The following is a 17,246-nucleotide window of genomic DNA, read 5'->3' as shown; positions in this document are numbered from 1 at the left end:
TTCATCTTTTCGGGACCGATAAAATAGATACCACTTCAGCACTGGGGTTAATGTAATCGACCCAAGATTACTGGACCTGTATTAAAAATTTGAAACCAATATTTATATAATGATAAAAATTAAATTATTTTTTGGTTAGATTTTCTATTTATCGGTTAACGATGTTATAAACCTGTTTAAATATTTCGTAAAGGAGACTAAACTGCTCATAAATGTATTGATTGGATTAAAATACAAAAAAAATCTATCTTTTACGATTTAAGAAAGTACATATTTATAAAATATTGCCCAAAATAATATATTCATTCCCATGTAATATAGGCAGATGAAAATGTGGACACCTACTTGAACAGCTGGAGAGGGAAGCATCTAATGTACACATACACACACACATGTGTGTGTATATATATATGTATGTGTGTGTATATATATATATATTATATATATATATATATAATATATATATATATATACACGCACACCCACTGATTCAGATACAAAAACAAAGGAGCTGCAAATAAATATTTACATAAAAAAATGCGGAGAAATGATTTATTGAAATTCGTCAGACAGATGTATTTGTTCTGAAATATTTCATTAACTTGCCTGCTTAACGAAACTTCTATATAACTTCATTGCTTCTCGCTGACAACGTCAGTAGATCACCATTTCACGGAAGCAGAACTTCGTTTAACCAGCAATTGTTAAAACTGTGCAGCCATGAAGTCAGGAGAGCTATTGCCATGCTTCATAGCAATTTTCGGTGCGTATACTTTGTGGGATAAGTAAGCGATAAATTTTTATTTCGATATATTTTCTTGTGAAATAGCTTACGGTAAATAATTGCCGATTTAGAATTCATGACATTTCTCAAGCATGAGTTGACACCTCACGGCGGTGATGATCTAATTAACATGTTACTATAAATCTGTTTTTAGATTCAGTTTTCTATCAAACCTGTGATATCAGCTTTGGACAATACATTGAAGAAGAGCAGGGTACGAAAGTCTAACATTATTGATACGTTATATCAAGATTAAATTTAGGAAAACTCCAAAATACTAAATGATCAACAAGATGTTTTCATAACCCTAGCTTCCAAAGCGCATATTTCTAAGTAACACAAGCACAAATTGATATTTCATTCACACACCTCGTTCATATCATAAGTAAACTGTAAATTTCTTATTGTTTTCTTTTTCGTTTCTAAATACCATTTCACTTTGTTTCTGCAGCCTTCCTTCAGTTGATGGTGCAGGCTAAAATGCTTCATACATTTAAATTAGACCAAACAGGTGAGACATTTATTAATATCTTCTATTGCTGAAGGCGTTTCCAAAGGGTGTTTCGTTTTACTGAGGACTATTCTCTATTTATGGGCCTAATAACTCACATTTTATTCAATGCTTATTCAACAGCAGAACAAATATTCCCCCTTTTTTAAAGCTCTGATAACACAACAAAACGTTCATTTCTAAATATTAGCTTATGTTTGACATCGTACAAAGATTCCATATTTTATGGAGAATAATGGACTGAGGTGTCATAAGTTTGATAACTTGCACAAGATTTATTAATCGAAATGCGCCTGTATCAGCCAGTAATCAATACCGATGCTCAATCTCGAAGAGTAAAATGGCGTTCATAATTTTATTTCTTAATATCTGTTACTTTTCAACAGAATCGTTGCGCTTTGAAAAAAATACTTAGCGGTATTTCTTTACGTTCTGAGTTCAAATGCCGCCGGGGTCGACTTTAACTTTCATCTTTTCGGAGTTGGTAAAATAAGAACCAGTTGAAAAGGGAGGTCGATGTACCGAAATTGCTGGTTTTGTGTCAGAACCTGAAACCAATATTTATTACTTTTCAGTAGTCAAAAGCAGTACGTTTTGAGGGGAAGGAAAGCATTGTAGTAGCGTTTACGGTTCTGATGTGACATTGGGTACGAATATGAATGAAATATTTTGAATAGGTGATCGAAACCGCCTCTTTTGATGTACCAGATTATTTTCCGTTGGTTCCCGTCTCTTTTGTATGCCTCTTCTACCCCATACATTTTACCTATGCATTTGGTAATTACGCCATCTCCCCAACTCTGCTTTCTATTCTTGTATGCCCTCATATACACCTTTTCACCAACTTAAAGAATTTTACTATGTATTCCCAGGCACTTTTCTTTTCTTGCCAGGTAGCAATTTATCAAGGACTGATTTTACTTTCCTTGGAGCTACCTGCTGGTGTATTCGGATTTGGTGTTACACGGTACACTCTTAAAAATTGTTGTAGAGCTACCTCATCCGTGACTTCCTCATTCGATTTTCTAAGGGCTCTTTTGACGGTATCGACAAAGCATTCTTGCCTGTCCATTAGATCTGGGATGGTATGGCGCCGTAGTTATATGTTCTACCGCGAACGTTTCACAAAATTTTAAAAATTCGCTAGACACAAATTGCGTTCCATTGTCAAACATTATCTTGTTTGGGATGCGAAATATTTCAGACAATTCTTGTAAATAGTTTATCACAGTTGAGGAGATTGATTTTATACACTTACAAATTTCAGGCCATTTCGAGAACTATCAAGTACCACTAAATCGTAAGAAGCATTTAAAGGACCAGCGAAATCGATGTGTTGTAGTCTCAACCACTGAACATCGACTTTTCAACAATGTTTACTTTTTATTGTGGGCAATTTTTCATTTCGTTTTGGCTTACATACCGGTGTTCCACTTTGTTTGACTGAAACTTTTTGCTTCAGTCTCTCAGCCGCATTTGAACCTTTGCCTGGCCCAACTATATTTTCACACAGGACACTTGTGGGCGTATCACATAATTTGAATAGTTCCGTCCACTCTGAGCCGAATAGATTAGGTGAACTTTTTAACACATATATTTTAGCCTTTTTTGTTTGACCTCGAAATGTTACATTGCATATGAATTCACCGAAGAAATATATTCTTTTCCCCTTAACACCACGTGCTATTTTTTTCGATTTAATTAATTTCGGCTTACCGACATATTTTCGCGTTTTTGTGTGTGTGTGTGTTTATAATGGTGACATCAATACCAGTGTCCAAATGTATTTTAACACTTGTATTTCTGATTTTCACCTTCACGAATTTCCTCATCGTAATATTACCAATCTCTTTCGATGACATTCTTTTTCCTTTGTTCTGACGTTTTGTCATCTTCGTTCTAATGTGCGTCTTTATATGTCCTATATTTCCATAAAAGACGGCGAACTGGCAGAGACGTTAGCACGCCGGGCGAAATGCTTAGCGGTATTTCGTCTGCCGTTACGTTCTGAGTTCAAATTCCGCCGAGGTCGACTTTTCCTTTCATAATTTCGGGGTCGATAAATTAAGTACCAATTACGCACTGGGGTCGATGTAATCGACTTAATCCGTTTGTCTGTCCTTGTTTGCCCCCTTTATGTTTAGCCCCTTGTGGGCAATAAAGAAATGTATATGTCCTATATTTCCCCAATGAAAGCACTCCGCTTTTTTAAATGGACAATTTTTCCTCAGGTGTATACTTCCACATGCAAAACATGGGTTTATTTCTTGTTTTTTGTCCTGTTTATTTTTTTGTTTAGAAAACACTTTATCTCTATTCTATTTCACATTTGCTTTACTTGGAAACAATCATTTACGTTCATTTTCTTCTGTGTCGTGTCTTAATAAGACTATCCTTTCATACTCTTCTGACATTTGCTGTAGGATTAAATTCTGGTTTTGTTCCAGCTTTGCGAGAATTCTGGTTCTAACTGCTGCATCCTTTCGGCAGTAAGTCTGTGTAAAAATAAGGCATTTGAACATATCTTGCGTTAATTCTTTCAGCTTGAACTTCTCGCATTCCCTGTTAACTCTATCAGCAAAACGTGTGTTGAACAATGAGCTTTTTCACTGAAAATTTTACACAGTATCTCTATTGTGTCATTAAAGTTTATGTCCGCAGGTTTTCCTAGGAGTACAAAATTATTGTATCGCTCATGTTCTGTTGCCGCTAGTTTTCTCAAGATTAAGCGCATTTTCATCTTGTTGTCCAAATCTTTACATTCTTTCTAGATTTGCTTATGTCTTTTGTAGTATGCTCTGCGAAGGTAACTCCTTCGTCAGGTTCGTATTTGAATTCTGTTATGGAGTTCGTGACATAGTCTGCCGAAAATGCTTTTTCTGGCTTACCTACGGCTTCAGTGACTGCAGTATTTGTTGTTGTTGTTGCTTATGTTGTTGCTCTTGCAGTTTTAGCTGCTCCTGTTGTTATTCTTTCAGTTGTTGTTGCTGTTTTTGCAACTCGAGCAAACCGGCCAACAAATTTTACATTATTTTACGATTTTTTCGTAAAATTCGCACAACAAAACTTTGTGAGATTATTAACTCCTCTTCGAGTTTCTATTAACCCCATTAATTCCTCATGAGTTGTTTAGATACCCTTCGACTTTATTAATTCCCCGTACGTTGTTTAAATCTCGTCGCTACTGTTATAATCCTTTTAATGTAGGACTGTTAAGACTCTCTCTCCTTAAAAAAGTCTCAAAACTCCAAGGATGCACCTCATTCTTTTCAATGACTTCGATTAAACTGAAAAGCGTCCAGTGAGGAACGCCTTTCTGGAGTTTTTCGTGAAGTTCTTCCAACTGACGACTAACAGTTTCGTTTTAGTTTAATACTTTATCATAGACGACTCTCTTCACACCCCATCACTAAGAAAAAAAATACTCGGATTTTTTGCATGGAATCAAGTACACTAACCTAATATGCTGTAACCCCCTTGTTTTTGTTCGGAAAAAAGGGGTGGGTGGGAAACTGGATGCCCCATCCCCCCCGGAATCATTGGAATTTTTTTTTTCGTTGACTGAATTCCGGTGACCTCCTAATATGCCACAAAACCCGTTTTGGACCCCGGAAATCGGGGTGGAGTGGGGTGGAACCCTCAGAAATTTCACTTCCCACCTCCATTTTCAAATATTTTTGGCTATTTCTTTCTTTACCCATAATTTTAGATAACATTTTGCAGAAATACGTTTTCGAGAGAGTGTGGATTACTTTAGATTGAAAATTCAAGGAAGTTTGAAATGAATAAGGGAAAATGCGGAGGTTATAGAAGTTAGTGGTAAAGAAGTGTGTGGAGGGATAACGAACAATAAATTCATCTAAAAAAAAACGTTAGAGATTTTGCTTGTATATGTGAAACGAAGTAAAAGTATAATATCAAAACATAAATATCTTTATTTTCCGAACAAAAATAAGGAGTTTGCAGCATATTAGGAGTTCAGGGTACTTGATTCCACGCAAAAAATCCGAGTTTGTTTCTTTTTACTTAATGAAAATCGTGCGGGTGAAAGAATCAAACAATACCAACCATTGTCCTTTTCGTTGGGAATGATGATAGAGGAGCCACTTTTCACCAGTTTGGATGAATGTACTTATGAAACGTTCGGTAGAAAGTCTAGAGATTTTGAGACTTTTCAGGGAAGACATTAACTTCAAAGAAGTACAAAACTTTAATCTACTTCAAAGTAGGATCCTCTGACTTCAATTCACTTGTAGCTCTCCACCTACGCCGTGAAGGCTCCATGGAAGTCCTACTAAGTGAATGTGTCCAGGACCCTTGTCACAGCCTCTTTCATCTTTCCACTGTCTTCACCCAGAAAATTGCGAATTTTCTCAACCAGTTCTAATGTTCTAACTTCCCTCTCCCTCCCACACATTGTCTCTCACATCTATTCTACTGTCCTTGATCCTCTTTTACCAGTTAAAACATATACTCGGCTCATACAAGATAATCCACAAGCAGTCTGAAGCATTTCATAAGTTTCTGTAACAGCAATGTCCAGTTTAACACAGAACTTTATTGAATAGTGAGCTTGCAAATTGTCTGATGTATTCAAAGTGTTCTTACTTCCACCTTTTTCAATCTGGAACAAAAAGTTGGCGGTTTAGTAATGAAATACGAAAATTACAATAATTTAGGACTGTTATAACCGTTACTCCTTAAAAAAGGTTCAAAACTCCTCGGATACAGCTCATTCTTTTCAATGACTTCGATTAAACGGAGAAGCAGTCAGATGATGAGGGATCCACTGACCAGGTTTAGATACTTTAGCTTGAAGGTGTTTTATAATCAAACTGGGACTTGAGTTTTCCTGTTTTGCTAATTCTCGTGCAGTTTGCTTTGTATTTTACGGTTTTCAGAAGCTCCATATTAACAGAACTTGGACGTCCAGGTCGAGGGTAATCTATGACAGAAAAATTTCCTGAGCGAAACTGGGCAAACTCTCGTTGGCACGACCGGATATTTAAAGTTTTATTTCCATAGACAGAACGAATATTTCTTGTTGCTACCATCCAAAAGCCCCTTTTGAATCCATACCACATGCCTGATACGGATATGAGCTAAACTTATTTAAAAAGGGTAAAATAGATACCAATTTTATCACTAAAGTATAAAAATATGCAGAAAAAAGAGAAAATATTAGGGTGTAAACATTATCGATTACTTTAGAGTATCAAAAACTATACTCAAAGTGATCATGTTAAAACTGAAGCACGATTTTCTTTCCAACCTAATATATTTACTTCTTTATTTCCCAGTCTTATTAAGTAACACCCTCCCTCTATCTCTCTTTCTCTCTATCTCTCCCATTGAAAGAGGAATTTAATTTTGGTTACATAAATCAAATTACCGTTGGGATTATATAATTCTAGTTATTCATTTTATTACATACCGGTGGTTCTTATTAAGTTTACACAAAACCAATTTATATTCGTGTTACATATATACAAAGTCTGATGCAGAGTAGGGGAGGAGGAGGGGAAGGAGAGGTGGTGGTGAGTGCATTATGTAATTCTTTTTTTTAACTAAGCTTTTTCCTCCGTTACTTAGCCCGTCTGTAACGCTTTCGCGTGGTTAGTTGAAGAGAAAGGCGAAGAGTGAAAGGAAAAGAGAAAGAAAAAGAGGGTAAGGCGAGAGATAAAGAGGGAGAGTGCTGCGTATTAGAACTATAAAATTGTTCATAAAGTATATAAAGTGTATATATAAAGTGCATAAAGTAATCATCGTATTCCAATTTCTGTCACTTTTCGATGAATAGCAGATGAACGCCTATCTTTTGAGACAGACACAACACAGGCTACACTTGCAGGTTTTTTGGATAACGTTTTCAGAAATTACCCTATAAGTTTACCATTAATTCCGTGAAATATTCATGAGTGCCGCTAACTATATATTAAATGCCATTGTTACGTTGCATGCCGAGAGTCGCTTTCATATTACATACATCGAATGCTACAGTTTTCTTACTTATGTCATACTTAGATTTACAGATATTTTATCTCCAATTATGTTTATTACTTTGATTCAGAGCTAATGTTACATTTAGAGTCATTGATAATGTATTCATAAAGTTACTATTGATATCGCATTCATAGTTACATCTTTTCCACATCATTCATCAATGGCAGTGAATGAATAACATTCTTAAGGAAGACAGTGATTTTTTTCGCAACCACTTCTATGCGAATCCAATTCAGGAACAAATTAAATGCAGTTGCATTCACTAAGAAGGATTATAGCTCCACTAACTTTGAGATAAAATAGAAAACTGGTTGAATAAAAAAAAAGTTACGATAAAATATGGGTGTTCCGAAAGAAGGAGTGTAACAGATTGATGCAATTTCGAAGAAGTGTAGTGTCCTTATTTTAAAATTATTTTTGATTTAGGTGTACCAAAATCAAAGATAAAATTAGTGAACTATACGAATAAGTCTGTAAGCTACATAAAAATTGCCGTAGTAGAAACCGTTGGTCAATTAGGAAATTGAGTAACGCCTTTAAATCTTCATATTACTGCTATTCTGAAAGATAATGTAGTTGTGCTCCCCGAGCAAGCGTCCACACCCAGAAACCAGCTGGTCTACTGATCTTTCCACGTTGGAAAAGGGGAGTGGTTTGCTCTCTTACTCGCAGTATATCAGACACAGGTTGTGTGTTGTGAACTAGCTGGGGAAAAAACAATGTTTCCCTGTAGTAATATTGTTCTGCGTGGAACGGCCACGCAAAAGTGGCCACAAACATTACTTTCTCTCTCCCCATCTCCCCTTCCCTCTCTCCTTCCCATCTCCTTCTCCCCTTCCATCCCCCCTCTTTCCCCCTCCACCCTCCCATCTCCCCACTTTCTCCCTCTCTCTCCCTCTCTCTATAATATTCTTCATTGACTGAACCTGGAAAAGTACGAGGTAGTATCAAAAAGTTCTGGGACTAGTTCTGTAGCACACCAACAGATGGCAGCACATGATTGTGGGCACAGTGAGAGCTAGCAATGACCTTCATGAGACAGTGTGCCGAGTGACATTGCAGTGTTTACTTCGTAAGTTGTGAAATTCATGCTTTTTTGATCACGTGTATGCTGTTGTTTGTGATTTTTGTCAAGAAGTTGGAACAAAGAGCCAACGTAAAATTTTGCCTTAAACTTAGGAAATCTGCCACAGAGATATTGAGTATGTTTCGGCAAGCCTACTACAACATGGCAATGGGTCGTACGCAATGTTTCGAGTAACACGGGCGCTTCAAAAGCGGGAGAACGTTCCTGGAAGACAATTAGCGATCTGGATGACCTGCCACGGGCGTCAACCCAAGATACGTGGATAAAATCCATCAACTTGTGCATGAGGATCATCGGAAGACAATCATCGATGTTTTGAAACATTTTAAGAAGTACATTTGGCGAAAGTGACCGGATATGTGGAGCGCAAACAATTGCATTCTTTATGATGTCAATGCACCCTGTCACTGAGCTCTCTTCACTCACGAGTTTCTTGCCAAAAACAACATGGTATCACTTCTGCATCTGCCCTGTTTGCCAGATTTAGTACCTGCGGACTTCTATTTCTACCTCAAAATGAAAATGCAGCTCAGGGGTCACCGTTTTAACACCGTTGTCGAGATCAGAAGGTCCTCGACTCGCTTACGGAAGAAAACAAAGCCGGATTCCAAAAGTAGCGCAAACACTGGGACCAGTGTATTGCTGCGCAAGGTGACTATTTCGAAGGAGATGAATAAACTATTTTTTATGAAACATAACTAGTCCGGGAACCTTTTGATACCACCTCGTAGTTTAAAAATAGTGCAGTTGAAAATGGAAATAAAAAATAAAAACATATGTTTTTAGTATTCATGCATATTAAAAGTATACCCGCCTCTTTAGATTCTCAAATTTTAAATAGAACTTTCTATATTTCTTATATAATAAAATATAGCGGATGATAAGAGCGGTTTAAAACAACCATATATGAAGAAACTAACCAATCATTCAAAATTTTAAAATTCTTAGCTATCTCTCGTTATTCCTTCTACAGCTGAGCTGATATTTAGGCATGCAAAATTATGAATTGATCTAGTGGTGAGGAAGAGTAACTTGGGTGCACTTTAATATACCTTGTGACAGTGAAATAGGCTGTAGTATCATAAATAAGGAGATAACTGGTGTGGTGGCTTTAGGGCATCCTGTGTTACCTCACAACAATTAAAATATTAAATCCCAACTACAGACAAAAGATTCCAACTCTTTGATAATGAATGTCTGAAAGCCCCACTTCATCTATTAATGCTCGAAACTCTCCTCCCAACACGCATGTCTTCTATAAAGCTTGACCAAGAAGCCCTGTTTCCTAAAAGTGCAGAAAATTGTGAACTTCGACTTCTTATCCTATAGTTTTCCAGATGTAAGAATAGTATCGATCCTGCACCCACACCTTTCAAACCCGTATAATAAATGTTGCTGTTGAGATACAGTTGATATGTCTTTAGGCAATGCATAATTGTTCTTTCCATTTGTTTTCTTCCCAGGAAAGGATTCCTCTCTATTCGAAGCTGACCATGTCACTTACATTAAAGTATTCAACGCTTCTTTAACTGTCAGACCTCTTCTGAAGATAATCAAGGCAGTTCCAGTTGAAATGTGTGCACAAAAATGCGCAACTACTACAGGCTGTAAATCATTTGTTTATCATAAATTTGCATTGACCTGCTTTTTGTCAAAACATGATGCATCTGAAGACGGAATTAAAGTTGTTCGAAGAACGAAATATGATTACTTTCAAATTATACCAAGTATGATTTTTTAAAATTATATTATTTCGTAATATTCCGACATAAAATGAATTTAACTGTTTATTAAAGAGAAAAGTTTACATAAGGTCGAAATTTAGACTATTATCTTCTGAATTAAAGTGTCCGCTACGAAACTTGCGACATTATTCATTCTCCAGAAAAATTGGCGCTATGTCAAATCGAATACTTTTAAAAAAAGAAATTGCTTTTTTCCAATGATACCAAAAGCACTTCCGTATTCAATATAGCTCAAGAGAGGAATGTTTGGAGTTACTCAAAGTATCCTTATTCTGAAAGCTAATCTGTATAACATGGTATTTTAACAAAGGCAATAAATAGCCATGACTGAGTTAGAGTACGAGATATACTCTTTTACTCTTTTACTCTTTTACTTGTTTCAGTCATTTGGCTGCAGCCATGCTGGAGCACCGCCTTTAGTCGACCAAATCAACCCCTGGACTTATTCTTTGTAAGCCTAGTACTTATTCTATCGGTCTCTTTTGCCGAAACGCTAAGTTACGGGGACGTAAACACAGCAGCATCGGTTGTCAAGCGATGTTGGGGGGACAAACACAGACATACACGCACGCATGCACACACACACACACACACACACACACACATACACACACACAAAAAAAACACACACAAACACACACACACACACACACACACACACACACACACATATATATATATATATATATATATATATATATATATATATACATACATATATACGACGGGCTTCTTTCAGTTTCCATCAACCAAATCCTCTCACAAGGCTTTGGTCGGCTCAAGGCTATAGTGGAAGACATTTGTCTAAGGTGCCACACAGTGGAACTGAACGCGGAACCATGTGGTTGGTAAGCAAGCTACTTACCACACAGCCACTCCTGCGCCTATAAGATCTGTATAATGACGGAAAGTAAGACAAGTTAACAACATCATACAACCAAATAGCAAATACAATTCCTTCCGGAAGTTTATCCGATATCTATTGTCCAGTACAGTAAACTGGCGAATTAGATTGTATTTCAGACAATAAAACAGAAACTAGCTAAAAACTAATCACAATCGACTGAAAGTTATTTCCTATTATTAAGATTAAAAAGAAATAAAAACCAACAAAATTATTGAACTACAATAATGTAATCACGAAAAATATAGTTACAATTTATTTTGAAATAGTAATCTACCGATTCTAACATTCGGCATTCTGCGCAGAAGTAGACATAATTTCTTTTTAACCATTACACTGATATACGTATGAATAAAACTTATATAAAACATAAATATATAAAACAATAAATATATCAGGTTGAGTAAAAAGTAAGCAATGTTTTGAACCATGAAGAATTTGTACCGGATTTTTGCAGAGCTTTGGATTTTTTCTAAACATTTTTTTGCAGTTGTCTGATAATACAGACATAGACTTGCCCAAATGCATCAATAAATTAACATTGATATATTTTTCACCGTTGTTACATTCATCTGAAATGGAAGTGTCACAGCGCGATATTCGAGCAATTTCGCTATTCAACTTCAATAAAGGACGTAAAGCAGTTGAAACTGCTCGCGATATCAACGAAACGTCTGGTAAGGAAATGACCAGTGAGCGGCCAGCTCGAAAATGTTTTAAACGCTTTCGCGGTGGAAACCTGAGCCTTCAAGATCATGAGCGTAGTGGACGCCTTTTTTGTCATCGATGACGGTCAATTATAGACCGTCGAGAAAGATCCACGTAAAACTACTCGAGAACTGGCAAAAGAACTTCAAGTTAGCCAGAAATTGCCTGCGATCATTTGCATGCGATCGGAAAATCAAAGAAGTTCGCCAAATGAGTACCACACGATTTGAATGAAAATCAGAAAATGCGCAGATATGAAATTTGTTTGTCGCTTCTCTGTAACCGGACCGCTCCTTCTTTCGACCGTATTGTAACTTGCGATGAAAGTGGATTCTGTACACTAATAATTTTAGACAAAAATGAAGCACCGGAAACCTTCCCTAAATCCAAGCTCTTCAAAGGTTATGGTGACTGTTGGGTGGTGTACTGCTGGACTCATCCACTATAACTTCTTAAAACCCAGAAAAAACATTACTGCAGAAACATATTGCCATGAAATTACCAAAATGAACGAAAAACTGCTACACCTGCGTTCCAGACTGGTCAGCAGAAGAGAGCCAATCGTTCTTCATGGCAATGCTTGACTACACGTTTCACTAATGATGCTCCAGAGGTTGAGGGAACTTGGCTATGAAGTTCTTCCCCCATCCAGCTTATTCCCTAGACGACTACTTTTTCAATTACTTTGATGGTTCCCTGCGAGAGAAGTTCAAAAATCAAACCATTGTTGAAAGTGCGTTCAAGGAGTTCATCAGCTCCAGAATTCCAGATTGATATATCACCGGAATAAACAAACTTGTAACTCATTGATTGTAATGGTACTTACTTTGATGAATACAATTTCCGCGTTGTTGAAATATATTGTGATGAATTTCATGTTTCAAAACGTTGCTTACTTTTTACTCATCCTGATATATTCATACAAGTGTATTCTCTTAAGTGTGTGTGTGTGTGTGTGTGTGTGTGGTGTGTGTGTGTGTGTGTGTGTGTGGTGTGTGTGTGTGTGTGTGTGTGTCTGAAGTTAATACATAAAAGCAGACAAAGATGTGGAAATATTTCTTTCAAGGAACATATGAAAATGAAAACGATGAATCGTTTCGAAATTCTTTTAAAGTTTCAGTATTGTATGTAATCAAATTTACTTTAATATCTTCTAGATAAAGGTAAAATGGTTGTTGTAAAAGGAGCCACTATCGACAAATATGACCATCTCGATAAACTTGATGATATAAGTGCCGATAGATGTGCTGCACACTGCAAACAATTGAAAAACTGCAAAATGTTTGAATATAAAGTTGAACAAAGACGATGTGATTTGACCGATTTAAATCATAAAGACAAAAGTCTCACAGCCAGTATTCATAGATGGGATTATTACAGTTTGAATGATGGTGAGTACTACACTCAAAAATAATAAACCTTGAAGTGGGTTGCATATTTATTAACAATATTTTATGTGCCTAAAATGGAGTAAGTTGACAAAAATAAATGTCAGTGCTTTTAATTTTTACATTGAGTGCAAGCTTCACTGCTTTTCTGTAAAATATTGATGTTTTTACATAGCTATAATTTCACAAATTTGTCGGAAAGTGGTTTGGTCGTTTTAATCGATCAGCTATATTACTAAGACTTGTGTTTTTGACCTGAAAGGAGATATTGCGTGTAAGGCAAGTTTTGAGAGTTTAAAGCTTCTGTTATTAATTGCACTCCTTTAAAATGATATTAAAATGTAATATTCAGTTATTCATCAATTATCAAATGCAAATGCAAACCAGACTGAACCTTGCCCTAAGCAGAGACCGCGGAAGCTACTTAATGATGTCGCACGATCATTCTCTTGATTGTGACAAAAGCAATCGCAGTGTTGGAAAGACCTCATCTTTAACAGGCATCTCTGGATCACAAGCGCTATATCCCTTAGTTATGCCCCTAACCCTCACCTTAGTGAGCAGCGTGTACTGAATCAACTTTCATCCGCGGAAGGGCTTCATCTGCGGTCTCTTGTCAACTACAGCAGTCGATATCAATAGGGATTAAACTCCACGCCATCTTTTGACTCCTTAATCAAATCCGGATATATGGCTTTCTTCAGTTAGTGTGAAATATCCAGCTTGTCCTCTTAAAATATTGAGTTTGACCACGATGATCGTTTTTGTACTAAATAGAAAGAACATATATGGTTGGGACGATGTTATTGTCTGTTTTTCTGTTTCAGAAAGGATGAGTTTTCCTTTCAGATCTTCAGTCAGAGGTTTGATACAAAATAGAAAATGGGTCACCCACAGCTACTTTGATTAAGAAGACGTATCGTGTTCTCTTTGGAAGCTGATTCTTTTTTTGTTAATCCCTGTTGCTCTCTGGTCTATCCTCTTGGCAACTTCTGGAAATACATTATTGTTCCTTCACTTGTATCAGCCAGTGATCTTGGACATTCACTCAAAATGTGGTTCATAGTGTAAAGAGTTTTCTCACACAGCTTTCAGAATGTGTCCGCATTATTCCGGATTTTAACGTTATTTGAGGCTTGCAAGACGTCGGCTACAGCGCACAGCAGCAAGGACAACTTTTCCTGCTGAGTGTTCTTCAGTATTTTCTCCGAAACAGTCGCTTGAGTGCTTGGTCTCCTTGCATTCCCTGCCCCTAACAGACAATCCCTAATTTTTTCTCATGACGATCTTATTCTGATGCCTCAAGACACACTGTACTATGGGCCTTCAATTGTATCAGCTATTTCCACTGCTCCACCTCTTGATGCTGCATTTGCTAAGTCCTACACTTCTTGACTGCCTACCCAAATCTCTTGCTGCTTCCATATGTTTCAACTTCCTTCACAACTTCCAGGGGCTCTCACTTCCACTCTTTATGATCTATTGACGTATCTGACTTTCTCATCCTCAGACTGTGGAAATGAACTAATTCCTCTTACGTTACGTGTAGCTTGAATTATTCCTCTATCAGTTGAGGTTTTGTCATACAAGCAGACCGAACTGGAACTTAGCCAACTCTGCACAAATTCATTGTACAATATTTCCATTGTTTCCCTTTGTATGACGATGTAGCAGGAATAAGCCTTGCAGTCTGAGTATGATGCCTTACTGGAAAAACTATTCCTTAAAACGTCGGAGTAGCTGGTTATCATCGGCTGCTCTAAGTCAATTGTTTAGTTGAGTCATGGTGTCTTTGACGTTGCTGTTGTAACTCTTTCCAAGGCATCAGCTTGCCTACTTCAATGGTCTCTGAATTAATTGGTGGATCATACTTGGGTAGGCTTTGGTCAGATCTAATCATACTACTGAGAGTATGCTGTAGCTCTTTTTTGCTTCTCTGATGGTCTGGGTGATTGCTGATATATGCTCAAGACATCCAAAGTATCTTGGAACCTCGCATTTATAAACTTTTGTCAACATGCTCATTAGCGAACAGATATGGTGTTGATCATTTGGCAATGACAGACCAGAAGTTTACCTTTCGTCATTTAATTGGGAGAACTGGTGAATCTTGTGGAATCCTGTTGAGTTTGTTCTTCCAGAAAAAAGAAACTTCCCGGAGACAGGTTTCCTGTTTCTCCTTTCATATCGTCCGAGACAGTTTTTCTTTGTATATCTTGTACGAAGTCCATGGTTATCTTAGAGCAGATTCTGCTGGAGCTTTTGCCACGGCTGCCCTTATTGTGTCAAGAGTAGAATCTACTTTGGAGAGCATAAATTTCTTCTTGACTTGATCTTCCGTTAAGTCAAATTTTTCCCTCTAACTTAAATAACTGAAACGCAATATTTTATCAGTAGCACACCGACCATATACGAACTCACATTTTAATCGAGAAAACGGTACTATGTCCATATACTTACAGTACCAACTCCTTAAAACTGGATGGTACATCGTGAAAACTTTATAAAATTTATATATAAAGTATAGAGAGAGGGTGCAATGAGTAAACTCGCAACAAGTTAAATCCTTACCCAGTTTCGATTCTCGTTTCAACGATTTCACTTTTCTTGAGAAACACACATTAAAATTACCTTTATTCTCTTGTATTAATCTAATGCTTCATTAAGTAACTAGTATCAGTTTTTTTACCTCTACTTAGAGATAGAAATATGTATGCATTCAAATTAGTTTTATATTTATATTTCCTGAAGCGAGTAATACTAAATTTGTGGTGTTTTCTTTTCACAGTGCCCAGCATAAGGATGTTCTTGAGAGTACCAGATGCTTATCTTAGAGATGGCAACAGATTCAAATACATAAAAGAATATGATGTAGAAACATGTGCCACAACTTGCTTGTTAACTAAGAATTGTATCGCGTTTGAACATGATACCAAAAATGGTCCGACCTGCATACTTTTATCTGACGACGCCTCCAAAGTGAAAATTGTGCGTCCTACCCGAAACCGAGATTTTTACCAGCTTCAGCAAGGTCTATCTATCAAACTTTATTTCTTAACCGCCTGATTTGTTAAGCGTTTCTTCAGTTAAGAACAGATGTAATGAAATTGTTATTCATAAAATGATTTATGATTGTCTAAACTGGTAAATGAATGTAAATTAATTGTTCCTTTAATTGCTGATAGAATCTTTGGTGTGTGAGTACCTTTGTCTTCGATAGTAATATTTTGGTTTATTTTAGCCATCAACGATGCAATTCTTTTCATTAATGTTTTCCTCAACTGCAGAACGTGGTACTATGAACATCATACTAGGAGCTAGCATCAACGGTTACGACTATTACCCAACTACACGTGGTTCACTGAAAGAGTGTTTGGATCGCTGTGTGGAAACAAAGGCTTGTGAGGCAGTTGAATACAAGCATTCAAACAGAAAATGTGATATAGCCAATGTAACACATTTTGATTTTACTTTAAAACCAAGTATACATTACTGGAACTTCTACGAAATAAACGGATGTGAGTATTTGTTTTAGAAACAATTTTATATTTCTTTGTAAGCAACAAAATACTTCGGGTCGTTTATTTTAGTTTCCCGTCGCCATGCTATAGGGAAAAGAATTTTACGTATGTATATATATATATAATATATATATATATATATATATATATATATATATATATATATATATATATATATATATACATGTATGATTATGAATATTTTATTAATTCATTTTTATACGCAGGCGTGGCAGTGTGGTTTCGGGTTCAGTCCCACTGCATGGCACTTTAGGCACATGTCTTCTTCTATAGCCCCAGGCCAACCAAAGTCTTGTGAGTCGATTTGGTAGACACAAACTATATGAGTGTGTTTGTGTGTGCATGTGCGTGGCGCGCGTGTCTTTGTGTCTGTGTTTGTCCCACTATCACCGCTTGACGACCGGTGCTGGTATGTTTACGTCCTGTAACTTAGCGGTTCGGCAAAAGATGCCAATAAAATAAGTACCAGGCTTTAAAACATAAGTACTGGTGTTAATACATTCGACTAAAAACTCTTCAAGGCGGTGCCCCAGCATGGCTGCAGTCTAATGACTGAAACAAGTAAAAAGATACG

The 17,246-nt window shown here is 36.7% G+C and overlaps 1 protein-coding gene across 1 annotated transcript; it reads left to right on the top strand.

Annotated features, from left to right (window-relative positions):
- The first annotated feature begins 606 nt into the window (after window positions 1-606).
- On the top strand, window positions 607-16,680 carry LOC115218587. Its single transcript, XM_029788480.2, has 6 exons — window positions 607-763; window positions 1,236-1,295; window positions 9,849-10,112; window positions 12,900-13,133; window positions 15,919-16,161; window positions 16,418-16,680. Exons 1-6 carry the CDS (start codon window positions 721-723, stop codon window positions 16,663-16,665), a joined length of 1,092 nt encoding a protein of 363 aa, XP_029644340.2. The 5' UTR covers window positions 607-720; the 3' UTR covers window positions 16,666-16,680.
- Window positions 16,681-17,246: the final 566 nt, after the last annotated feature.

The sequence above is a fragment of the Octopus sinensis genome, linkage group LG13 (assembly GCF_006345805.1).
Source record: "Octopus sinensis linkage group LG13, ASM634580v1, whole genome shotgun sequence".
Lineage (NCBI taxonomy): Eukaryota > Metazoa > Mollusca > Cephalopoda > Octopoda > Octopodidae > Octopus > Octopus sinensis.
The sequence above is the reverse complement of the archived record's forward strand: the minus strand, read 5'-3'. Positions and strand labels throughout refer to the sequence as shown.